This window comes from Hippocampus bargibanti, linkage group LG03 (genome assembly GCF_051943395.1).
Source record: "Hippocampus bargibanti isolate YZ-2025 linkage group LG03, ASM5194339v1, whole genome shotgun sequence".
NCBI classification, from domain to species: domain Eukaryota; kingdom Metazoa; phylum Chordata; class Actinopteri; order Syngnathiformes; family Syngnathidae; genus Hippocampus; species Hippocampus bargibanti.
The window spans coordinates 9,634,795-9,660,806 of record NC_142736.1 but is presented as its reverse complement, the minus strand read 5'-3'; the positions used below and the strand labels follow the sequence as shown (position 1 = coordinate 9,660,806).

The 26,012-nt window shown below is 44.6% G+C and overlaps 1 protein-coding gene across 5 annotated transcripts in view; it reads right to left on the bottom strand.

Annotated features, from left to right (window-relative positions):
• Window positions 1-2: 2 nt before the first annotated feature.
• LOC148900243 (multiple epidermal growth factor-like domains protein 11) overlaps window positions 3-26,012 on the bottom strand; it is a 181,247-nt gene continuing 155,237 nt past the window's right edge. For 2 of the 5 annotated variants that reach the window (XM_088991836.1, XM_088991840.1), the window contains 10 exons: window positions 20,088-20,216; window positions 19,794-19,922; window positions 14,181-14,309; window positions 13,982-14,110; window positions 11,568-11,801; window positions 9,863-10,017; window positions 7,657-7,726; window positions 7,384-7,437; window positions 6,232-6,450; window positions 3-4,415 (listed from right to left, as the gene is read on the bottom strand). In XM_088991836.1, the coding sequence (XP_088847962.1) occupies window positions 4,231-4,415; window positions 6,232-6,450; window positions 7,384-7,437; window positions 7,657-7,726; window positions 9,863-10,017; window positions 11,568-11,801; window positions 13,982-14,110; window positions 14,181-14,309; window positions 19,794-19,922; window positions 20,088-20,216 (1,433 nt within the window). In that variant the 3' untranslated portion in view covers window positions 3-4,230. Of the gene's footprint in view, window positions 4,416-6,231; window positions 6,451-7,272; window positions 7,438-7,656; window positions 7,727-9,862; window positions 10,018-11,567; window positions 11,802-13,981; window positions 14,111-14,180; window positions 14,310-19,793; window positions 19,923-20,087; window positions 20,217-26,012 lie in introns of those variants that run through there. The other 3 variants (XM_088991837.1, XM_088991838.1, XM_088991839.1) reach the window with 3 other exon arrangements.

The following is a 26,012-nucleotide window of genomic DNA, read 5'->3' as shown; positions in this document are numbered from 1 at the left end:
TGTTTTGTTTTGTTTTGTTTTTACTTGGAATTTCAAGTAACCTTATGAGGTTCTACCACTCCGTTTCCCGAAGTTAATCAGTTTTATTGGTTGGAAACATGACCAGGACAAAAAAGTCACAGAAGGTAATTTGAGTGGGAAACAAATGGTGATTGTTGAAATGTCATCTATTATGGGGTCCTGGTGTACCAGTTTCACAGCATTTGATCTCTCTGAGTGGCGCCCTACACATACATTTATGATACTATGGTACTAATTGATCTGTAATAATAATGCTAATAGAACAGAAGGTAACATTGCCACTCAATTGAAGTAATCCATCTAACTGTTGGACCGGAGAATAAGCAAAGAAAAGTTGGTTGAATAAAATAGTCTCAACCAAGCCTAGTTTACATTAAATCCTCTCGCTCAAAATTACAGCATGTGTGACAAACTACGTGGAGCTTGAAAGATGACTAAATTTGCTCAGACTAACGTAAAAAGGAGATTGCTGGCTAACTACTTTGGCATGCATGTATATTCACCCTGATGGAACAACAAAATAATTACCAGTGGACTAAGTGTACAGCCAACACAACAGGTTTTTTTTTTCTACACAAAACATAAGAGACAAGCGAAAAATAATGTATGGAATCTGGCTTGCTTGCCTTTGCCTTGTTTGACCTTTTCAGTGTCCATTTAGAGGAGAGTACTGGACAGGTGAATCAGTCAAACTTGCTGACACACTCAAACGCATATTCCGTGTACGTGCACATGCTTTCAAATGGTCCAATATATCAATTCCACCTGTGAATGAATGATAAACATCTACGTACCACAAAAATGTAAACTGCTTAACAGAAGTATACCTCTATTGCCTTTGGGGGTTGGCAGGGTCAGTGAAAACCAGTGGCGGACCGTCAAGGCCTGCAAAGCCTTCTCTACTGGCCTAAAATATCTGAATCACAGACTGATATTAATTATTAATGAATTTCCTTTCATTACTTTTCCCCTGTTGCGCTGCTTCCAAATTTGTTTTTGTATTTAAGCATTTAACCAATCACATTTCAGCCATCATTTGTTACCAGGTTCAGAAATCTACCTGGATGCCTTATAGGACAACCGACGCCTCCGGACAAGTTGTGTCCATAATTTGTAAAATCACTTGAAATGACTTCTACTGAGCGTATTTTACAAAGATTCCACCACATACAGCTATATTTTACGTTTTAAGACTCGCGCTGAATATTCAGGAAGTCTTGTTTTCGAGTTGGTAACGATTCCAGACGTGACGTCACGTCTGGAACGCCCCTGACCGAGAAAACGACACACAATGCATTTTGGGTACTTTGTTTGGTCTGAAAACAACATGTTGATCCATGTTGATGGCGAAATTAGAAGGAAAACACATAAATAACGCGATGGCGAATCATTGTGTGTTGCACCAACACTACTATTTGATACTAGTTGACACAAATTCCCAGCAGACAAATCAGCCCATTTCCAATGGAGCTTGGGCGCCATCTTGTGCATTTTATGGGACGCCACATTGGAGTCCTGCCGGCTCGAATTGATCCGGAAGGACTTCTTTAATCGATTGCAAACATTTATGCTTTGCTCTTCAGAACTATTTGAATCATATTCATAACTGGATGAGTAACAAGAATGCAACTTCTCTGAATCTGAAGCCATTGTTTTGATTCTAGAGCAAGGCAAGACGTCCCGGCGTAACGTCACGAACAAAGGGGCGGGACCTTCTGAACCTCGGCATCTCCGAGGTCATTTTGAAGTAGTTTCAGGACACTTTAACTCATTTTTGTTGGTGTTTGGCATTTCACTAAAAATATCAGCCTGCGTGTTTTGGGTATTTTTGATGCTATAAAACGTTTTTCTGATGTCAGTTAGGAAACAAAAAAATGGTGTCGGTTGTCCTTTAAAGATCAGTTCTGCGGGCTCTGTTGCTTTAGTTTAACCAATCAGATTTTGTCGATGAAAAGGTGTCTTCAGCCGTCATCTGTACTTCTTTGAAGGTGTCGGACGTTTCGCAAACTAAATACATATTCTCGTTTTTTTCGCCGTTCATTTTCTGTTGGGGCTGCCGTTGGCGGAAAGCGCAACTTTGATTGGATGACACTGACCTAGGTTGGCCGAAAGCGCTTTTTTGATTGGATGATACTGGCCGTCATGTTGAAACAGGTAAACGGCCCTTTAAATGAGCCCAACGAGTACAGCTTGAATGCATCGGAGCATTCGCCTTTGAGGAGAGAAAAGGTTCTGATTCTAATTTGCAATGAAACAATACCATCGATGAAACAGCCGAATGTCAGTGACATTTTAACAAGCCCCATGTTAACGTTACCGTAAATATACTTCTGCGAAAAGATATTGCAGATAGCAAGTGTGGAAGCTTATGAGCGTGTGCAGGCTAGCTAGCAGTAACTTTTGGTTCAGTAAGTTCATTCCGATCGTTTGCCTGGATTTTTACCAACCACGAGGAACGGAAAACCATTCATGTTAATGGTGAGTACTAGCACAAAGTTAGTTTAAATGATACATTCTGACATTTGGTGGAAAAGTGGCCGTGCGTTTGTATGTGCGCGCATGCCCGTGTGTGTGTGAGCGCGCGCATGCCCGTGTGTGTGTGAGCGCGCGCACACGCGTGCGTGTGGCTCTCACTGAAAAACATTTCTCTTTTACGGCTCTCTTCGTCAAAAAGGTTCCCGACCCTTGCCCTATAGATATATCCCTATTGTCTGATCTGTGAAATATTGAATTTCTTATTTTTTAATTATGACAAAAGTATCGTCCACATGTATCTAAACATATAACACACACCTATATCTAAACCAGTGTCTAGGTTTTGTCCCCGGGAAGGACGTGAGGGCCTGTTTCTCCATCTCTTCCATGTACAGATTAGCCACTATGGGTGAAACTGGTGAGCCCATAGCACAACCATGAATGTGTTTGTAAAATTTCTCCATAAATTGAAAATACGTAGTATTAAGGCAGATTTCCAATAATTGGCGGTTTAAGTTAGGTTCTTTCATGCAGAGAAACGTCCGCCAGCAGTCTCGTCCTCACCACCTAAAAGCTAGCAACCACTCACTTGGCGACAATGAGGTTAAAATTTTAGCGAAAGAACATAGATGGTTTGAAAGGAGCGATTTTCATAAAACAGCTAAATCCTTCTTTAAACCGATATGGTGGGGTGAGGTTCAATTTGGATCGTTCGTCCAACAGCCTACTTAGGCAAAATAGGATTAGGAATACTGACGAGGTGATACCGGTAGAAGTGGGGCAATCAGGCCAGTCGTTAGTCAGAACAATAGGAATCAATCAGTGGAGCGGCAAGGGGTAGTCCTGTGCCCCCCCCCCCCAACCTGAGAGCAGGGACCTATCATAGCAGAGTCCGGCACCGCCATGTCTGGACAGTAGGGATATATATATATGGCCTAAACTACCAGTAAGACTTTAGTTTGCTGACGAAGTTTCTTGGATAAGAAACGAAACGTCCGACACCTTCAAAGAAGTACAGATGACGGCTGAAGAAACCTTTTCATCGATGGACCACTCCTGTACGACTGAGAGCTTACACAGACAATCAGATTTTGAGTTGGCAACACAAAAGGGGTACCAACGCCTTCTTGAAGGCGCCTGTCAACATCAGAGTTTTCGCAAAATGAGATTGGCTGGTCACAAGCCATTCATAGTTTGCGAATATTGCTCATACCACTCGCCTCAAGACGGACTTTTTAAGACACGATCGACATTAAGAAAGGTCGGTCAGTTATTTCCTGGCTAATGGTACCCTCTAGTGGACTTGTAGTCAATCAATCACAATCACAAACACTTTTTTCAGTCTGTGGATTGATTCAGACATAGCACTACTGAAGGCTGAGCTACGAAATGCACGGCTCGCCACTGGTGAAAACAGTTTTATGGCACTAAACACCTAAAATTGAATCTATTTACAATGATAAAATATCAAATCACATTTTGTTCATCCTGTTACCAAAAACTACAAAAACAGACAGCCTCTTCATCGTTTCCAAGTCTGTCAGAATGGATTTCATCCAGTTCACCGAGGCGCAGGCATTGGTAGAGATATGGTGGGTTTCCAGTGTGTGTGTGCGTGTGTGTGTGTGTGTGTGTGTGTGTGTGTGTGTGTGTGTGTGTGTGTGTGTGTGTGTGTGTGTGTGTGTGTGTGTGTGTGTGTGTGTGTGTGTGTGTGTGTGTGTGTGTGTGTGTGTTCTATAGCAGCGAGCTGGTGGGACTGCCGGGTAGAGGGGGGCTGTGGCTGTGAGAGGGGCTGACGCGCGTGGGCAGTAGGTCATAGTGACTGGGGATGTGGCTGTGCCTGGGGAGGTCATAGGGATCCTGCGGGTAACTGGACACCACCACCCCTCCAGCTCCTGGGATGATACTGATGGTGGGCTCTGGGAGAGACAAAAGACCAATTGGATTGGATTGGATTGGATTGGATTGGATTGGATTTGCCTTTATTAGTCTCGCAGTGGAGAAATTTACATTTCACAGCAGCAAAGTTATGAAAGAAATGAAAGTAGAAAATGCTGTCATTTCTGCACCCCTTGAAATTGTGTACATACAGTAAAATATATTACACTTTACACGATAAACTCAGGAGAAAACAGTGCCGGATCCATGAATTGCATTTTATTAACTCATTCACTGCCATTCACAAATTTATTCGGGAATTGAAAATATGAGTGATTTTGTTCAGGTTGTGTTTTTTCATGCCTGGGTGCTGATAAAGCGCTGGCCATGGCCATGCTGCGCCTGTTTTCCACAAGAGGCAGCATTTCCCTTTTTTCCATGTTAGCGCTTTCTTCTAGCTTCAGCTGTTGTTGAAGCGCTATATAAACCAATATATTTGTATTGTGTGTTGTCATATTATTTATTTCTTTTTTTTTTGTTTTACTTTTTACTTTTACTTTTTGTTACTTCAGGGTTGAGTGAACGCTGGCGCGTGCGGCTGCCGCTACTCACCCGCAGAAAAAATATCCTGTGACTGTAAAGTGTCCTTGAGAGTTTTGAAAGGCGCTTATGAATGAAATGTATTATTATCATGTTATTTTGGACAGCTGCCCTCATTTCAAGCTCATATAACTCCAGACTGATATAATTTAGGAATTAACTCTTTTTCTGATCAAACAAGAGTCAAAGGTATCTTATGCTCAATGGAATGTTTATGTCGTCCTAAACTCAATATTATGTGGGACCCATAGTAACCACATTGTGGGTACTGGAATTTGAGTGACAATTAGTCATTCAATTAGTTAGTGACAGCAAGTCCTGAAGAATGAATGACTCTGTGTCTTTGTGTTGTCATATTTGTTAATTTTGTTTTGCCTAAGATGGCAGCGCGTGAACACGCAGCGGCTCCCCTTTCCCGGCAAATTGGCGTTTTCATGTTTATTATGTTTGTTAAAGTCGCTATAAGTGCCTTGCATGCTGGGTCCGAGACGACAGTAATTTCATCTGTGCTGTATGTCATGCATATTAGCATATTTGACAATAAAGCTGACTTTGACAATTACAAAAACCTTGGCACTGGAGTGGACATATTTTTGCACATGTGAATGAGTTCACAATATTCATTCTGTTTCTTTTATGCATCTTTTTTCACTATGTTTGATAAACTGCTGTAGACTGTATTGTGATGCAAAAAAGTACTTGCCCCGTTCCTGATTTCTTTTTTTTTTTTTTTTTTGCATGTTTGTCACATTGAAATGTTTCAAATCATCACACAAATGTAAATATTATTGATGAATCCATCCATGCCTTATCCAATCCGTGTCGCAGGGGTCCCTATCCCAGCTGTCAAACTTATTACAGTGCTACCTCGGTTTACGAACCCCTTGGATTACGAACTTTTTGGGTTACGAACGTTATATTTATGAAAATGTTACCTTGGCATACAAACTTTTTTGGGACACGGAGCTCAGCTCCGTTGGAGCTGCCTCAATATCGTTCGCAAACAAGCCCATTCGTCTAACAACAAAATGGCAGCCGACGTTTTTGTCCTCTATTCCCCAGACCCAGTCTTAGAAAATTAGAAAGTAGAAAATTATGTTTTATGCCGAGCTGGGAACGGATTATTCTCATTTTAATTGTTTCCTATGAGAAATTAATTTTTGGGATACACACTTCGTCTTTCACACTCTGTCTGGGAACCGATTAAGTTCTCCAAGCAGTTTTGTGTCGGAGAGTCCAAATTCAAGTGAAATATACCCATATTGTAGACATTCTTGGCAGGCACGTTGGTGCCGGAAGTGGTGATGATGGTAGCCGCACAGCAGTGTGACACATGTTGGTGGTGAGCAGGTGATTTCATCTCCACGTAGCTGCTCTCTGTGTGTTTGCATGCCAGAGCAGGTGGGTCGTTGATGGTGGCGTACGGGTTTTCGCTGTTGAGGGAGCATGTGCTGGACATGGAGCTCTTTATGTAGTCTAGGCAAAGAATGAACAGAAAAAAAGATTATTGCCCATTTTTGGACTTAGCAGAAATATCCATATCAGATGTATAACTTGTAGTAAATTCTAGAGAACATATACAAAAAAGATCAACATCAGAATTCAATAAAAAGGGTTAAAAGAAAGGACATTCGGAGAAGCTTGGAGAAAGAAGAGCAGACAGTGATAACTTTCAGTGAGGATAGAATTCTTTAGTGAGTATGGGGAAAGATTGGGGGTGGCACACGGAGGACAGGAATCGGTCGCAACCTGCAGACACAAACACATTCATGAGGAGTGGCGCACACACATGTCATCAGTCAGCAGCTTGAGGAAACATTAGGGTACAAATATAGATTGAGGACACTTTCAATTTGCATGCTGCACCTCTTTTGATCAACTTGTCTTATATTGTCCCATATTATGTCGGTCTTAGACTATTTTAACGGTGGTAACATTCACATCATATAGCCAGTGTTTGAAATAACGTCTGCCCGCAGGCGTACAACTTTTACGTCAGGCGTACAACTTTCAAAACGTCTCGGCCCGTGTGGCCGACAACTTCAAGAAAAAAAATAATATTTTTTTCAAATCAAACGTTTGTTTTATTCAAACCGCTACAAGCCACGTGGACTCCTCTTTCTAAGCACCTTTCAAAACTCTCAAGTACACTTTACAGTCACGGTATAGTCCGAAGCACGAAACAGGCTTCTGATTGGCTGCCGTGCCGAGTATGCAAATTGCCAAACGAATGTTCGTTTTTGCACGTGGACTGTACCTTAACTGTAAAGTGTACTTGAGAGTTTTGAAAGGCGCTTAGAAAGAGGAGTCCACGTGTCTTTTAGCAGACAACATAATGCAAACATTGCATTGTGCGGTAGGGAGTCGGTGGTGATGAGGTCACGAGTCAACGTCCTCGTCACACCGTACCTTTGTATTGTGGCTCCACTTGGTAACTGTAACGCCGGTCAATGCAGTGTACACCTGGATGGCAGCAACACATTATTTAAAACAAGAAAGAGAAGTCCGGTAATGAATACAATTATTTTTTATTTTTATTAATTCGTTATTATTTTGTTTAAGTTAAGGTGGATGTTGGTCTGATGATTTCAATTCTTGTATAGTGCTTTGAGGTGCCTTTTTTTTTCCAAAGAAAAGTGTTCAATTCATTGAAGCCTGATGAAGTTATAAAAGATGACTGACCCAACTCACTGAGGTTACAATAGGCGCCCCACTCCGGAGCACTGTTCCTGTTTCGTCGTTTGGCCTTCATCTAGGAAATAAAAGGATTTCATGCTATTATCATTTGTGATTCAGCCACAATGTGGCACAATGTAGCTTTTTGAACTTATGTGGCTCCCACATATAAAGTTCAAAAATCTAATTTAACTTACACGCTGCTGTACATTAATCTTATCAAAGGCAAAGGTAAAGGTTGCAAAAATATGCGCAACACTTTGCATGCAGCATAGTGCTCTGTTAATACAGTTGAGTTGATATCGGTGCAGAACTTGCATATTCTTACATGATTTACATTGTATGTAGTTTTTGGTTTGACTCTTATGGGAAACAGCATAGTTGTTTTCTGACCTGCTACTAAACAGTGTCATTGTGCAGCGCCCTCCGCAATTATTGGCTCCCCAAGTTCAGATGTATTTTTGTACTATATGCAGTTTTTTTCCTAAATGATACCGAAAAAGGGAGGAAAATCAGACCTTTATATTAAGTGCATTTTTTCAGTGGGAAAAAAATCCGGCAGGAACACTCATTAACCTTCATCGACCAGCTGATCGGCGACAAAAAGGCTCTGAGCGAACGATGCGAGGGCGTAATCACCGAGCTCAAGCTGTTGGACCACAAGTACACCAAGAAGATCTTGCAGATGCAGGAGCAGCATAAAATGGTGAGCGCCGCCTCACCCCTCGCTGGCCACCCCACGTCTGGCTTTCTTCTTCGCTTTATCTATTCGCTAGCTAATGGCTATCTATTTGGTGGCTAATGGCTATCTATTTGCTGGCTAATGGCTATTTGCTAGCTAATAGCTAGCAATTTGCAATCATTAGGTATTCGGTAGTTAGTAGCTATCCATTCGCTAGCTATAAGCTATCCATTCGCTAGCTATTAGATATCAATTCGCTAGCTATTAGATATCAATTCGCTAGCTATTAGCTGTCTGTTGGCTAGCTATTAGCTATTTATTAGCTAGCAATTAGCTATCTATTCCCTAGCTAGCTAGCTTGCTATCTATTTGAGTTACTTCAGGGTTGAGTGAACGCTGGCGCGTGTGTCTGCCGCTGCTCAACCACAGAAAAAAAACTTATCCTGTGACTGTAAATCATCATCATGTATTATTATTATTATAACCTCTCATATTTCATGTGTGTCCAGCAACTTTGCTGCTGTGAAATGTAAATTTCCCCACTGCGAGACGAATAAAGGCAAATCCAATCCAATCTAATCCAATATCTATAAAATCTCCCTCAATCATCCAGCAACCCGGCCAGGTCTTCTCTGCACTCTACTCTTCAGTCCTCTTCCACAGGGTTTCAAAGAGATTGAGGTATGGGGAGGAGCTTGATCTTGCCTAGTGAACCATGTCTACAATATTCGGTATGAGAGTAGGTATCTGCAATAAAAACTGGATTCATTTTCAGACTCTGAACACATGACCATGGGTGCCAAAAATGATGCGTTTGACATTTTTTCAAGAGTCGCGCAAGTCACGGACGGGAATCCCGGGGGCTACCCACGGGATAAGAGTCAACTTTACCTTTAATCGCAGGATTGGGGTGACAAATAACATAAAGTTCACAGTGTATAGAGGGGAGCAGGATTATCCAGGCCATTTTTAAAATAGCTGACATTATGGGCAATATGGGAGTGGGAGACATTCTGAAAGAAAGTGGGAATTGCTTTCACTTTATCACATTTTCTTGACTGCTTTATCCTCATTAGGGTTGCTGTGGGTGCTGGAGCCTATCCCAGCCGTCTTCGGACACTAGGTGGGGGACACCCTGAACCAGTTGCCAGCCAATTACAGGGCGCTGTGAAAAGAACAACCTAGGGACAATTTAAGGTGTTCAATCAGCGTGCCATGCATGTTTTTGGAATGTGGAAGGAAACCGGAGGACCTGGACGAAATCCACGGCCCGCAGAGAACATGCAAACGCCACACAGAGAGGCCAGAGCGGGACTCGAATTCGCGACCGTTGCACTGTGAGAACGGCATGCTAACAGTCTACCGGGCAGCCCTGGATTTATGATTATTTTTTTGTACAATGATGTGGGACGAGCACTGACATTTTTTTTCTGTGGAAATCATGGAGGTGAAAATCCACTCCCATGTCACCTTCTTGTGTGCGCTATACATTTTCCAGGAAGACGTGTGGTAGAAACCAAGTAGGCCCACCTTGCCGGAGCGCGTCTTGTCCGTTTTGGCGTAGTGGGCGGCGTAGGTGCAGGAGCCCAGTGTGTGATAGCTTGGGTTAGAGAAACAGCGGCCTACGGGGCTGTTACATGGTGACGACTCTGCGGAAGCGAGGAAGCCAGCGCTCTGAAGCCCTGCTGTCACCACATGACATCACCACATTCTCTATACATCATTGTTTTACACGTAGTCAACGCATAAGGTGGGATATGACAACTAGATTTAAAGGACAACCGACACCCCCAGACAAGTTGTGTCCATAATTTATAAATCACTTTAAATGACTTCTACTGAGTGCATTTTACAAATATTCCACCGCATATAGATATATTTTACGTTTGAAGACTCGCGCGGAATATTCCGGAAGTCTTGTTTTCGAGTTGATGACGATGCCTGACGTGACGTCACGTCAGGAATGCCCCTGACCGAGAAAGCGAAACACCATGCATTTTGGATACTTTGTTTGGTCTGAAAACATCGTGTTGATCCGTGTTGATGGCGAAATTAGAAGGAAAAACATAAATAACGCGATGGTGAATCGTTGTCTGTCGCACCAACACTACCAATTGCGGTAACACCATAAAAGCGAACATAAATTCTCAGCAGACAAATCAGCCCATTTCCAACGGAGCTTGTGCGCCATCTTGTGCATTTTTGGGGAGCTACATTGGAGTCCAGACGGCTCGAATTGATATGGAAGGACGTTAATCAATTGCAAACATTTATGCTTTCCTCTTCAGAACTATTTGAATCATATTCATAACTGGATGAGTAACAAGAAAGCATCTTCTCCGAATCTGATCTCTCTGAAGCCAGTGTTTTGTGTCTGGAGTATCCTGGCTTGACGTCACTTTAAGTCATTTTCATTTGTGTTTTGCATTTGACTGAAAATATCAGCCTGCGTGTGTGGGCTATTTTAGATGCTAATTTAAAGCAGATTCTTTACTTACAGACAGTGTAGGTGTTCAAATACCTAACATGTTTCGGCGTATTTTAGATGCTATAAAATGTTTTTTTCTGATGTCAGTTGTCCTTTAAATGTCTGGTAACTGATGTACAGAATTGCAACATAATAGAAAGACGCGACTTCTGGACAAAAATCCTTAAATGATGCTGAGGCAGTGCCTTATTTGATGATGATGGTGATGAGGATGGTGAACGTTGCAATGGAAGAATTGGATAAACTAATTCATCTCAGGTGCAGCATTAGCAGCAACATGAGGGTCAAGTAACCCACTAAATCAATGGTGTCAAACTCATTTTTTTGCCGCGGGCCACATTGTAGTGACGGTTTCCTCCCGGGGGCCGTTATGAATTTGAGGAAGCCATTAGAATGTTTAATCCCCTCCACCTATTATATATAGACTACGCAACAAATTAATGAAAAACTCGTTTTCAAATTTGATGCCAAAAATAATGGCTGTTTTACATGGCTGTTTTACATGGGACAATTTAAAATGTTGGTTCCCACTTTAGCAAGCATCATGGCACGTGACAGGCTTGGTTTCATGGGCCTAATGATGTGGCAGGCCAGATCTGGCACCCAGGCCTTGACTTTGACACCTGTGCACTAAATAGTAATTTGAAAGGTTACCAAGGAAGCAAAGGAAAAAAACTGGAGTTGAGACAACCACCATAAGTTTTTGAAAAAATAAGAGTGATCGAGAGAGAGAGAGGGATAGCTTACCAGAAAGGGAGTATTCAGTAGAATTGATGTGCAGCGCGGGTGTATAGGTGACATTGGGGACATGAGGGCCTTTCTCTCTCTGTCGGTAGCGCAAACAAACCACCAGAGCCAACATGGCCATGATGAGGAGCAGTAGAAAGATTATGCCCAGGATGGCACCGGCTGATTGCCGCTCTGATGCAAGAGCCGGACTGATCTTGGTATATGGGTTCAGCTCCTCCATCATCAGGGCCGCTGACAAAGAACATTGATGGCAAAACATGTCAAACTGTACTCCGGGTCTACAAACCTCTGAATGTTCCTGGGACCAAATACTGGACTCTACAATAACAATATTAATAATACATTACATTTTAAGAGCCTTTCAAAGCTCTCAAGGACACTTTATAGTCACAGACAATCATAGGTACTATAATAAATAAAATACAATCACAAATAGAACGCAATAACTAAAATATAATTATAAATAGAATCAAGACAGAGAGCTACACAGGAAATGCAATTTTAAATAGGTGGGTTTTGAGATGGGACTTGAAGGTGGGAAGAGAATCGATGTTACGAATGGTGGGAGGAAGTGAGTTTCCAAAGCTTGGGGGCAGAACAGCTGAAGGCATCGTGCTGCGATGGGCGAGTGGGGGGGGGGGGCACACACACACAGAGGTGGAGGCAGGAAGAGGATCTGAGGGAACGAGAGGGAATAGGTATTTGAAGAAGGTCAGATAGGTATGGGGGGGAGGGGCATGGTTATGGATAGCTTTAAATGTCATTACTTTTCCTTCCCGATGAGGCTTTCAGAGCCCCTTGGTCAGGGGTCGGGAACCTATGGCTCTTGAGCCATATATGGCTCTTTTGATAATTGCATCTGGCTCGCCGATAAAACTACATATTCTCGCTTTTGGAGGCTCGCAAATGGAGGCTTCTGTGTTATCTTAAAAAGTCCAAGATGGCCCCCTGAGTACGCAGCCATCAGCAAGTGGTTTCACGAGCTTTGCTTTTTTGTTGTTGTTGTTTTTGTCATTTTGAGTTGTTGTGAGTCGTGTGGCATGGATACGGATTATTTTTCAGCAATTTCGGCCACGACATTCATCAAGGAGGACACTGCTGAGCAGTCGAAGCTTTTCGGCAGTACGAGTAGCAGCACTGGTTTTGATTTGGGAGGAATGTCAGTGCCATTTGACTGTCATCGCTGGACAGCTCTGCGGCAATTGTGCCTTTTTTTGCAGCTGTAATGGGCAGCATTTTCACAGCCCCACTTTGTTCAGCGGAAACGTCGGTGCTGTTGGACAGTCTGTGGCTGGATGGATGCATGCCATGAGAAGAAAGGAGCATCAGCGCAGAGTGCCGATGCGTATGTGGAACTGTGGTGTCTTGGAATTGAAGTAGATTTACGTGGGACATGATATGTGAGACAGTCCTGTTTCCTCAATGGATGCTTTATGGTTGCTTTCAACATTTAGCTTGCAGCAGATGTGCACAATTTACCATGACCATGACGTCCCCGATCCACTGGTGAAAAAGACACTTTGATCCTCTCGTCTTCTAGAACTGCTTCTTACTTATTATTACATTTACATTTACATTTTTAGTGGTGCACTACCATATCATTGTTACATTGCATAGCTATCCATGCATCTCATATTTTCATATTTTCATATTTTCTTTGTAGGATAATTTCAACCTAGAAATTTACGATTGCACCACAGTTTTAATGATAGTGTTTGCAACTAGATGGAAGACTATCACAAGCGCCTCCAACCAGTTCACTGATACAATAGCAGTGGGAGCAAATCCCGGTCCATAAATGTAATTTAAAAAAAAACAGTCACAGCTTGGATTATAGCCACTGGTGTGTCACCTGATAAAGAGTTTTTACATTATGGGTGAATATTTGACACCGCTGATTAAAATGCAACTCTATTTCTGCCTATAGTCTTAGCGTCGCTGCTCTCAAAACCCTCAAAGGGTTACGTAACGTCCCCAAAATCCATCCATCCATCCATCCGTTTTCCGTACCGCTTATTCCTCATTCGGGTCGCGGGTGTGCTGGAGCCTATCTCAGCTGTCTTCGGGCACGAGGCGGGGGACACCCTGAATTGGTTGCCAGCCAATCGCAGGGCACACAAAGACGTACAACAGTCACTCTCACACTCACACCTAGGGACAATTTGGAGTGGTCAATCTGCCTGCCATGCATGTTTTTGGAGTGTGGGACAAAACCGGAGGACCCGGAGAAAACCCACGCGGGCCCGGGGAGAACATGCGAACTCCACACAGGGAAGCCGGACCGGGACGCGAACCGGCGACCTCTGCACTGTGACGCCGGTGCGCTAACCACTAGACTACCGGGCCGCCCCACGTCCCCAACGCACCTAAATTAATTTGCAATGAAAGAGAGCCCTTGGAAGAATACTCACCTTGATCGCAGCGGATGCCTTTGAATCTCAGGCTGCAATAGCAGGTTCCTGTCACATAGTCACATGTGGCATTGTTCATACACTCGCACAGCTGCTGGCAGCCGTATCCAAACGTCCCAGCAGGACACTCTGCATCCAAGAAGAGAGGTTTGACATGACTCACAGATTATCTAAATGAAACAACAGAAGTATCACCCACTGAGTTCACAGCTCTCTCCAATAAAGCCCGTCCTGCATGTACACCGCCCACTGATGTGGTCACAGTCGGCCCCGTTCTGACAGTGACAAATTTCCGCGCACTGGGCGCCGTAGAAACCTGTTGGGCAGCCTGAGGAAGGACCAAAAAATGGAATGATTTTATGTTACAATGAAACCACTGAGGATGCCCACAAAATGTAATTTGTTTGGAATTGGATTGGATTGGATTTGCCTTTATTAGTCTCACAGTGGAGACATTTACATTTCACAGCAGCAAAGTGATGAAAGGAATGAAAGTAGAAAAAAGAAATACATGAGCTGCTGGAAAGGCAGCCACTCTCGCGGCGCCGTCTTGAAGTCAAAAGAACAAAAAAAAACCTAAATAACAAATATGACAAAACAAAGACAACATGACAAAACAAAGACACAGAGAGTCATTCATTCTTCAGGACTTGCTGTACCCTCTTTGTGATGACATGAAGCAGTTCTAGATGAAATATGAGAGGATCAAAGCGTCTTTCCACCAGTGGATCAGGGACATCATGGTGGAACGTGCACGTCGACGACAAGCTAAATTCTGTATTCTTTGGCAAATTGTCAAAATGTAATCCATTAAATATTGAAAACTATCACCATTATAAAATCGTTTTGGCAGCAACCAATGTTTTAACGTGCTTAACCCTTGTGCCGTCCTAAAATTTACGACCCTTTGGACAACATTATGCCAAAATGATTTTTCTTTTTTTCCAGAATTTTGAACAATTTAACAGTTGTGTTTTTAATGACCAAAGACTCCAAATGTCACGGTTGGTGAAGTGGTGGATGGTTGTGGATCCCAAAAAAGCAGGCAGGTGTCACGTGCGATTTGACAGCTGGGGCGGGGCCGCTCCCGACCTCCGTCAGCTGCTGTCAATCCCCTAACCCCGACACTGAGACATTTAAACTCTGTCACCTCACCAGTGCTGGATGATACAACGCCTCACCCGTGTCTTGCACTTTTGCCAGTACGAGAATTTGCTTCGCCTGAGGTGATTGTTTGCCGCGATCACGTAAGTTAGTTGCTTTTCGAGATCACGAGCTTTTGCACCCCTGTGTGCCATTTTATTTTCCGAGCTTGTTAGGCTGGACGGATCGCCCCCGCCAGCCTACCCGCTGTACCCCTTTTTGTGGTTTATTTTGTCACGTTATTCCGGGTCCGTGGAATCATCGGACCCATGCTTTTTGTTGTCATAAAATCTCTGCCAGCACCTACGTCTTTGCCGCCTGCTTAGGGATCCAACCCCTCTTATCAACGTTCCGCCGAGTCAGCTATTCCTGTCACGCTCTGAACGTGACAGTATCATCCGGCCAATATGGATCCCGCCGACAGAGACCGAATCTTGTTCGACCTAATGCAACAGGCGGAGCTGTGTAGCCAACTGGTGCTGGCCCTCGCGGAGGTCCGCTGCGACGTCGCCATACTGGCTCACCGGGTGGAGAAGATCAAGACTGGCGGCGCCCCCACCCCGGCAGCCCCACCTCTCCAGGCTGTGAGCCGGGAGCCCAACATCCCACACCCAGCGCGGTACGGAGGGGAGCCCGCACATTGCGCTCAGTTCCGGCTGAAGTGCTCCATTGTATTCGATCAGCAACCTTCTGTGTACACCACCGACGCGGCAAAGCTGTCCTACGTCACCAGCCTGGGTGCTGGCCATCTGGTAGTCGCGGCCTGAGATCCGAGCCTCCTTCTCGGATTTTATCGGCGAGTTGCGGCAGGTTTTTCCCCACCCGGTGAGGGGGCGGGAAGCAGAAGGACAGCTCTGGGACTGCCACCAGGGCACCCGATCGGTGGCAGAATTCTCTGTCGCTTTCAGCGTCCTGGCCGCCTCCAGCGGATACAAGGACCGAGCCCTTCGAGGGATGTTTTGGCACGGGCTGAATGAGGCTCTCAAGGAAGAGTTAGTCACCCGCGACGAGTGCTCCAGCCTCAATGAACTCATCTCACTTGTGCTGCAGCTGGACAACCGTATGTGGGAGAGGAACCGGGAACATGGAGCCCAGAAGAGCCCCGAGACGCCGGCGAGGGATCAAGTGGGCGGCCACCGGACCACCCTGCGCGGAGAGCACGCTGCAGCAGAGCCCTTGGAGATGGGCGGCAAAGGAGCCCCCGCGGCAGCCGGAGCGACGTACTGTCGGGCCTACCTGCCAACTCTGCGGGGCGTCGGGACACCGGGCCCCGAACTTTCCGAAGAGGGGGTCCCCGAGGAGGCCCCCCAGCGACTGTAAATCGGCTGAGTCTCCACAACGGCGGGTCCCGTTTAAGTCTGCGGGCGGGTTCGCGTCGCGAAGACTGGAGCTGGATGGCGAAATCTACGGCCCCACCAAGACCATACCCGTTCGGGCCTTGGTTTTTTGTTTTGTATACCTGGATGACATTTTAATTTTTTCAGAGTCCCTCGAGGCACATCGCCACTACGTCCGACAGGTTTGGCAGCGGCTGTTGCAGAACCAACTCTACATTAAGGCCGAGAATTGCGAGTTCCACACCTCGTCCCTATCCTTCCTGGGGTTCGTCGTGGAACGGGGGCAGGTCCAGGCTGACCCCACCAAGACTGGAGCGGTGGTAGAATGGCCTACAACTACCTCCCGTAAACAACTACAGCAATTCCTGGGCTTTGCCAATTTCTACCGCCGCTTCATCCGCAATTACAGCCGGAAGGCTCTCTCCCTCACACAACTAACCTCCATCAAGGCTGCGTTTAGATGGACGGAAAAGGCCGACGCCGCGTTCCGTCTGCTTAAACGGGCATTCACAAACCCTCCAGACCTCCATCACCCCGACCCCAACGCCGTCTTCGTCGTGGAGGTGGACGCCTCGGATTCGAGAGTGGGAGCGGTACTCTCTCAGGGCTCCCCAGTCGACCAGAAGCTCCACCCTTGCACCTTATTCTCCCACTACCTCAGCCCCGCGGAGGCCAATTACGACATGGGCAACCGGGAGCTGCTCGCTGTCGTGTGGGCTCTACAGGAGTGGAGGCACTGGCTCGAAGAGGCGAAAGAGCCGTTCATCGTGTTCACCGACCATAAGAACTTGGTGGTCATCCGGTCCGCCAAGAGGTTGAACTCACGCCAGGCACGGTGAGCGCTCTTCCTAACCCGGTTTTCCTTTACCCTACTGGCCAGGGACCAAGAACACGAAGCCCGACGCCCTCTCGCGGATCCACGGACCGGCGGGGAAAGAAGATCACGTGGAACCCATCCTGCCTGGCCGTCAGATCGTGGGGGCGCTACAGTGGGAGGTGCAATGGATGGTCCAGGAGGCGTTGCAAGGTACCCCGGCTCCCGATGACTGTCCTACAGGGAGACTGTTCGTGCCTCCGGCGCTGTGCTCGGAGGTGCTGCAGTGGGGGCATGCCTGCAAGGTGGCTTGTCACCCCGGGGTGAGCCGCACCGTGGACCTTGTCGTCCAGTGGTTCTGGTGGCCGTGGCTCCGCGACGATGTGGCGGACTTCGTGAAGGCCTGCCCGTCATGCGCCTGCAGCAAGGTTTCCCACCAACCCCCGGCGGGGCTGCTCCGCCCCCTACCGGTTCGTCCACACCCTTGGTCCCACATATCGCTGGACTTCATCACTGGCCTCCTCCCATTCCGTGGTAAGATGGTGATCTTCACTGTAGTGGACCGGTTTTCCAAATCGGCCCACTTCGTGCCGTTGACCAAGTTGCCGTCTGCCATCGAGATGGCGATACTATGGGTCAACCAGGTCGTCTGTCTCCACGGGATCCCTACGGACATCGTGTCAGACCGGGGACCCCAGTTCGTGTCCCGGGTCTGGAAGCGGTTCAGCAGGGCCATGGGGGCCAGCCTGTTCTCCGGATACCACTCCCAGTCCAACGGCCAGACCAAGCGGAAGAACCAAGACGTCTCTGCCCTGCCGCCTGCTTAGGGATCCAATCCCTCTTATCAACGTTGCGACGAGTCAGCTATTCCTGTCAAGCTTGGAACGTGAGAGCAGGAGGGTGCATCAGGGTGTATTTGACAAATTGTATTAAAATAAAGTCAGCAGGAACAAAATCTCAAACATCAAAGTCATCAGAACAGAAAAGTACAAAGTAGCAAAGAAACCATGAGTAAAACTCTGCCAAGATAAAAACAAACCTGACAGTGTGAATCAAACACATACAATGACCCGACCACAATGGTCGTGCCGGCAGTCCTTTTAACTGCCACTGATTGGAACGACCACCACCTGTGCAGTTGCAGGCGGGGCCGACAGCGCCACTCGTTGGTCGCCAACCACAACGTGACATCAAATATGGCTTAGTTTCAAAGTGACCTCCTTTATTAGTGTATATTTTAAAATACTTACTACTTAATAATAATAATAATAATAATAATAATGATAATAATAATAATAATAATGCATTTCATTTATAGGCGCCTTTCAAAACTCTCAAGGGCACTTTATAGTCACAGAATAAGTTTTTCTGTGGGTGAACAGCAGCAGCCACATGCGCCAGCATTCACGCAACCCGGAAGTAACTCAAATAAATGGAACGTTCATGAAAGAAGACTGATAGGAGGTTACGGGTGTAACACAATATATCATATTAGTAACACGCACACAGACACACAAATGTTTTTGTTTTTTTTAATACCTCCACACCTCTTGCGTTCAACTATTGGTCTGCGAGCTATCGGTCAATCGTGAAACAAATTGGGCACCCCTGATTTTGAGTCTTTGGGGAACTCCTTTTTTTGGAATATGGGAAGAAAAACAAAAAGAACTATCACGTGAAAAACATGAAAACCCCACTCAGAAGTGCAAGAGCGCAGGACTGTAGTCAAGTGCTTGGCACGGTGACTTCACAGTGTAGGTCTTAAGTTCATATCCCGCTCCGACCACCCTGTATGGAGTTTGGTCGTCCCGTTTCCTCCCACATTCCAAATGATTGAACACTCGAAATTGTCCCAGCGTGTGAGTGTATGAATGAATGGTTATTTGTCTCTGTGTGCCCAGCGATTGGCTCCCAATCAATTCACAGTGTCCCTCGTCTAGTACCCGAAGACAGCTGGGATAGGCTTCAGCACCCTCGCGACCCTTGTGAGGATAAAGCGGCCCAGAAGCTGAATGAATGAATGCGTTCGGGTTGAAGACGTGTAGTTTCATGGCTCTACCGCTAGATGGTGACTGTGCCTGCTAGATTGTGACGCTACAGTGTGCTGGTCAATGAACAGCAACAGTGGATGCTGACTTTGCAGATCTTGTACCGGTAAGTAAAACAAACAACAACAACAACAACAACAACAACAACAACAACAACAATAAACAGTATTATACGTTTTAAACCCACTATACTGTCAAATTTCAAGTGGTTTGATTTCGAGGTAGCTGAAGTGTTGGTAAATGTACTGTGTGTGTGTGTGTGTGTGTGTGTGTGTGTGTGTGTGTGTGTGTGTGTGTGTGTGTGTGTGTGTGTGTGTGTGTGTGTGAGAGAGAGAGAGAGAGACAGAAGGAGAGAGAGAAAGAGCGAGAGAGAGAGAGAGAGAGAGAGAGAGAGAGAGAGAGAGAGAGAGAGAGAGAGAGAGAGAGAGAGAGAGAGAGAGAGAGAGAGAGAGAGAGAGAGAGAGACATACGTTGAGTACAGAAGAGTCCTGTCCATCCAGGGCTGCAGTCACAGACTCCATCTGTCGGGCTACACTGGGCATCATTGTGACAGTTGCATGTGTGAATGCAGTTGGGACCCCACGAGCCACGAGGACAGGCTGCCAACAAGACACATGGCCAAGACAACACTGGATGTGTTAGCAAAAAAAAAAAAAAAAAAAAAACACCACCAACAACAACAACAACATCAAAACACCAGAGTGGATCAAAAGGCAAACAAACCTAATATTGCATATAACAGTCCAGTATTATTCATGCCTTACGTTTGGAGCAGTCCTCTCCAATCCATCCTGGGTAGCACTGACACGAGCCATCGATGGGATTACAAGTGCCGTTGTTTGTGCACAGGCACTTCTTGGCGCAGTGTTTACCATATTTTCCACTTGTACATACTGTAGACACAAGAGCCCCCCCAAAAGGATACATTTTACTCAGAAAAATCCAATACATTGTTTAAGCAATCTTAAAAGGCTGGTTTACGGGCTAAATATTTTTAATCTTTCCTGATATTTTGATAAAATAAAATATTTTGGGAATCATCTGTTTTCAAACAAAATAGAATGAAGATAGAACATTAGCTCAGGTGGAAACACAAACATACACACACCCACACACCACACAAACACACCCACACACACACACACAAACACACACACATGCACGCACACACGCACGCACACGCATGCACACACGTACACGAGATTGAAGGACTCATGTAGGAGTTTTGCAATTAATGTGAAGGACAGATTTGTGAGGCGTGCAATGAAGACGAAGGAGGTCAGTCAATTGGTTAAGTGCAAGGTCTTTGAGCCTCATTGCTTTCAGGCAGTAACCTGGGATGGATGATGAACAGTGTAAATAGAGGGTATTGAGAACAACAATTATGCGGTCCGACTGGCAATTGTGTAATTTTGACAAACAATTGGGCAAACCGATGAAAGATAAAATGTAGAAAAATGAACCATGAAAAAAAATCTGCATGAGTCAATTTAAGTATTTCATATGCGGTTGACAAAGAATGTCAACGTTGCACTTAAGCTTTTAGCAGCTTCTGTAGATGGGGTGTCCATTCACATTAGAGGGATAAGTAGATATTTTACTCATTCCAAGGTTTGACGAAATGCTACAGAATCAGATTCAAATTTGATGGCGCCCCCGACTAGGCAGCCGTCGGCAAGTGTATTGCATTCCTTTGTTGTTTTTGTGTTGTCTTTGTGTTTTCTTTTGTCACTTTGTGTTGTTGTGCGTCGGGTGGACCGAATGCAGATTGTGTTTCAATATTTTTTGCCATTTTGACATTCATCAAAGTCAAGGAGGAGACTCTGCTGAGCGGCTGCACCTTTTCGGCAGCACAAATATGCCAGCACTGTTTTTGATTTGGGAGGAATGTTGCTGCCATATGACTGTAATCGCTGGACAGCTCAGGGGCGATTGTGCTTTTTTTGCGCCTGTACTGGGCAGCATTTTTACAGCCCCACATTGTTCAGAGGAAAGATCGGTGCTGTTGGACAGTCTGCGGCTAGATGGATGCATGGCTTGAGGAGCCCGAAATGAGAAGAAAGGCGCGTATGCCTATGTGGAACTGTCGCGGCTTGGAATTGAAGCGGATTTATGTGGGACAGTAGATGTGTGACAACCTATTTTAGTCAATGGATAATACAGCTTTGTGTTTGTCGATGAAAAGGTTTCTTCAGCCGTCACGTGTACTTCTTTGAAGGTGTTGGATGTTTCGCTTCTTATGCAAGAAACTTCGTCATCAAACTAAAGTCTTACTGGTACTTTAGGCCCTATATGTATATATCCCTACTGTCCAGACATGGCGATGACGGACTCTGCTATGATAGGTCCCTACTCTCAGGTTGGGGGGAGCAGAGGACTACTCCCTGCAGCTGCTCCACTGATAGTTCCTATCGTTCTGACTAATGACTGGGCTGATTGCCCCACTTCGACCGGTATCACCTCATCAGTATTACTAATCCTATGTTGCCTAAGCAGGCTATTGTATGAACGATCCAAATTGAACCTCACCCCATCAAACCGGTTTCATGAAGGATTTTGTTGTTTTATGAAAATCGCTTATTTTACTCCCCTTTCAAACCATCTATGTTCTTTCGCTAAGATTTTAACCTCATTGTCGTCAAATGAGTGGTTGCTAGCTTTTAGGTGCATATGTACTGCCGATTGAGGCCCACTAGTATTATCCCTGCGATGTTGATAGTCTTTTTTTGAGAATTTGTTTAGTCTCCCCAATGTACTGCTCTTTACAATTTTCATTCTTACAATGTATTGAATAAACTACATTACTTTGTTTTTCATTTGGCAGCCTATCTTTTGGATGCACTAATTTCTGCCTAAAAGTATTTATCGGTTTGAAATAAGTAGGAATTTTGTGTTGCCAAAGGACTCTTTGTAGTTTGTCAGAAACTCCTGCAATGTAAGGTATTCTTTCTTTCTGAGATTTGTTAAATGACCACTGAGGGTACCCACAGTTAGTGAGTGCTCTCCTGATATGTTTTGACTCCTTTTCTCTCCCTTCGACGCTTGATGGTATTAGTTTAGCCCTATGCTGGAGGGTTCTGATAACTCCTAGTTTGTGTTGTAAAGGGTGGTTAGAATTAAAAATGTATTGGTCAGTGTGCGTAGCCTTCGTGAAGACTTCTGTTTTTAGCGCTCTGTCCACTTTTATAATTACTTTACAATCCAAAAAGGCTAGTTGCTTCTCTTTAATATCCTCACGAGTAAATTTAACGTTGATGTCTACCGAGTTGAGGTGACCTGTGAAGGATTGAATTACTTGTTTTTTAATTATGACAAAAGTATTGTCCACATATCTAAACCAGTGCCTAGGTTTTGTCCCCGGGAAGGATGCGAGGGCCTGTTTCTCCATCTCTTCCATGTACAGATTAGCCACTATGGGTGAAACTGGTGAGCTCATAGCACCACCATGAATTTGTTTGTAAAATGTCTCCCTAAATTGAAAATACGTAGTATTAAGGCAGATTTCCAATAATTGGCAGATGTGGTCCGGACCACATCTATTAATTGGAAGTGTTGGTGCGACACACGATTCACCATCCCGTTATTTATGTGTTTTTCCTTCTAATTTTGCCATCAACATGGATCAACACGATGTTTTCAGACCAAACAAAGTACCCAAAATGCATTGTGTGTCGCGTTCTCAGTCAGGGGCCTTCCTGATGTGACGTGACGTCAGGCATTGTCAACTCGAAAACAAGACTTCCTGAATATTCAGCGCGAGTCTTAAAACGTAAAATATAGGTGTATGCGGTGGAATATTTGCGAAATGCACTCAGTAGAAGTCATTTGAAGTGATTTTACAAATTATGGACACAACTTGTCCGCAGGTGTCGGTTGTCCTTTAAATTAAACTGCTTTTGGGTGCTTCAATGTAAAATCGGGGTGATCAAGACCACGAACTTGCATTTGTTTGTTCGTTGTTTTTTTGCATTCTGCAGTCATCTTTACAAACTGCATATTTCTACTGATATATCTAATTGAGAATAAAACAGCAGCTTCAGTTTATTCGCAGCGCAAACCTCTCGAGACAGCTTGGTGTCTAGGTAATGTCACAATACACCCATCATCACATTCGTGACTGAAATCATGACTGCATTGGTTGCCATTTATTGACATTGTGTCAGATACATATCAGCACGACTGCATCTAGCCTTCTGCAACATTCAACGTGATTTTCAGTTGAATGATCAAACTGTTAGTGTCAGTGATAATCATTTTGATTGATTCTATTGTACTGTTACAGCGTGGAGAAAGGAAGGAATTGCTTCTTGCCGTGGACATAGCACTGAAATCCTGTCAAGTCATTGTTATTTATCCATCCATCCATCCATCCATCCATCCATCCATCCATCCATCCATCCATCCATCCATCCATCCATCCATCCATCCATCCATCCTCAATTACTGCGTATTCTCTGCATATAAATGCCCCTCCCACATAAAATGAAAAGACGATGACAGAAAAAAAGTCTGCCATTCAGTTATGCATTGTAAGTTAAAAATTACAGACACACACATTACAAACACATTTCCTTTGCGATTTTTCCACGTATTTTCCACACTTGAAGGCGCTTCAGAAGAAGGTGTCCCTTCAACAAATAGCGTATTCCAAAACTGTTTTCATATACAGGGTGCACCGCATTTTAAGCCACAAAGAATACAAGCTACAATTGTGGCTGCGATTGCATTAGATGGAACTATGCTAAGGAAATAAGATAAAATAAGATAAGATAACCTTTATTTGTTTCACAATCGAGAAATTCCCATTGTACAGCAGCCAATTATGAAAGGAAGAGGAAAGGAAAACAAAAAACAAAGAAAAACAAAAACAAAAAAAAATAAAAATAAATCATTCATTTATTCATACACCCTGAACCAGTTGCCAGCATATCACAGGGCACACAGAGACAAACAATCACCTCACTCATATTCACACCCAAAGAAAATCCACACAAGTACAGGAAGAACATGCAAAATAGACACAGGAAGGCTGGAAGCAGTGGGAGTGGTTAGCAGGTCAGCCTCACAGCGAAGAGGTGTAGTGTTCGAATCTACTCCCGAGCCTTTTTCTATGGAGTTTGCCTATGTTCTCCCTGGGTTTGTGTTTTTTTCCGGGTACTCCGGTTTCCTCCCACATCCTCAAAAACATACACAGTCGGTTAATTGATCACTCTAAATACAGTGATACCTCTGCATACGAACGCTTCACCTCAAGAACTTTTCGCCTCACTAACATTGCATTTGTGAGCATATAGTTTCGTCTGACGAACTAGTTTTCGGCGGACCAAACAAACCGTACCGCGCCACGGTGGCTGGCGAACTTGTTTTCGGCGGCTGAACACCAAACCACACGGTCGAACAGCGCCACAGTGGCTGGTGGACTAGTTGTCGGCGGATGAACACCAAACCACACGGTCGAACAGCGCCACGGTGGGTGGCGGACTAGTTTTGTCACCCCCTTTCTTTGAGTGCGGACGTGGTTTATTATCGAGTGGAGTATTTTTGCCATAATGAGACAGGAAAAGACCCCACCACAGGCTAGTGTTAAGCCGAAGAAGACACAAAAGAAAATTATAGTCAAGCAGAAGAAGGAGATCATCGAAAAACTCGAACGAGGTGTGCGTTTATGTGACTTAGCGTTACAAGTACCTGTACCAGTAGGCTAAGTCGACCATTGCTAGCTTCCTAAGAAGAATGAAGCTATTAAGGGTGTGTGTGTGTGTGTGTGTGTGTGTGTGTGTGTGCTAAGGGTGTTTCTGTGTTGTCTAAGCAACGGTCTCAGGCAATAGAAGAGGTTGAAAAACTTCCGTTGATTTGGATTAACAAAAAGCATCTAGCAAAGGACAGTGTGAGTGAGGGTATTATCGCCGAGAAAGCAAGGCAACTTCACTCGGATAGGGCTCCTTGTGAGGATAAAGTCGATCAGAAAATGGATGGATACACCAGGATTTCTCAATTTTTATTGAGCAAAGCCAGGTGTTTTACATTGGGGAAAAATTGCAAAGAAGTAGGAGGAACATCAAATATCTGCAGCTGTAACAAAGCGCCTGACAGAATATTTAAAAGACAACCGACACCTCCATAATTTGTAAAATCACTTCAAATGACTTCTACTGATCGCATTTTACAAAGATTCCACCACATATAGCTATATTTTACGTTTTAAGGCTCGCGCTGAATATTCAGGAAGTCTTGTTTTCGAGTTGATGACGATGCCTGAAGTGACGTCACATTCGAAACACCCATGACAGACAAAGCATGCATTTTGGTCACTTTTTTTGCATCTGAAAACACTGTGTTGATCGCACAATTAGAAGGAAAACGACATAAATAACGCGATGGTGAATCGTTGTGTGTGGCACCAAGACTACCAATTGCAGTAAAACGCATAAAGAAGAGTTGACAAACGCATAAAGAAGAGTTGACACAAATTCCCAGCAGACAAATCAGCCCATTTCCAACTGAGCTTGTGCGCCATCTTGTGCATTTTCTGGGACGCTACATTGGAGTCCAGACGGCTCGAATTGATACCGATGGACTTCTTTCATCAATTGCAAACATTTATGCTTCCCTCTTCAGAACTATTTGAATCATATTCATAACTGGATGAGTAACAAGAAAGCATCTTCTCCGAATCTGAACTCTCTGAA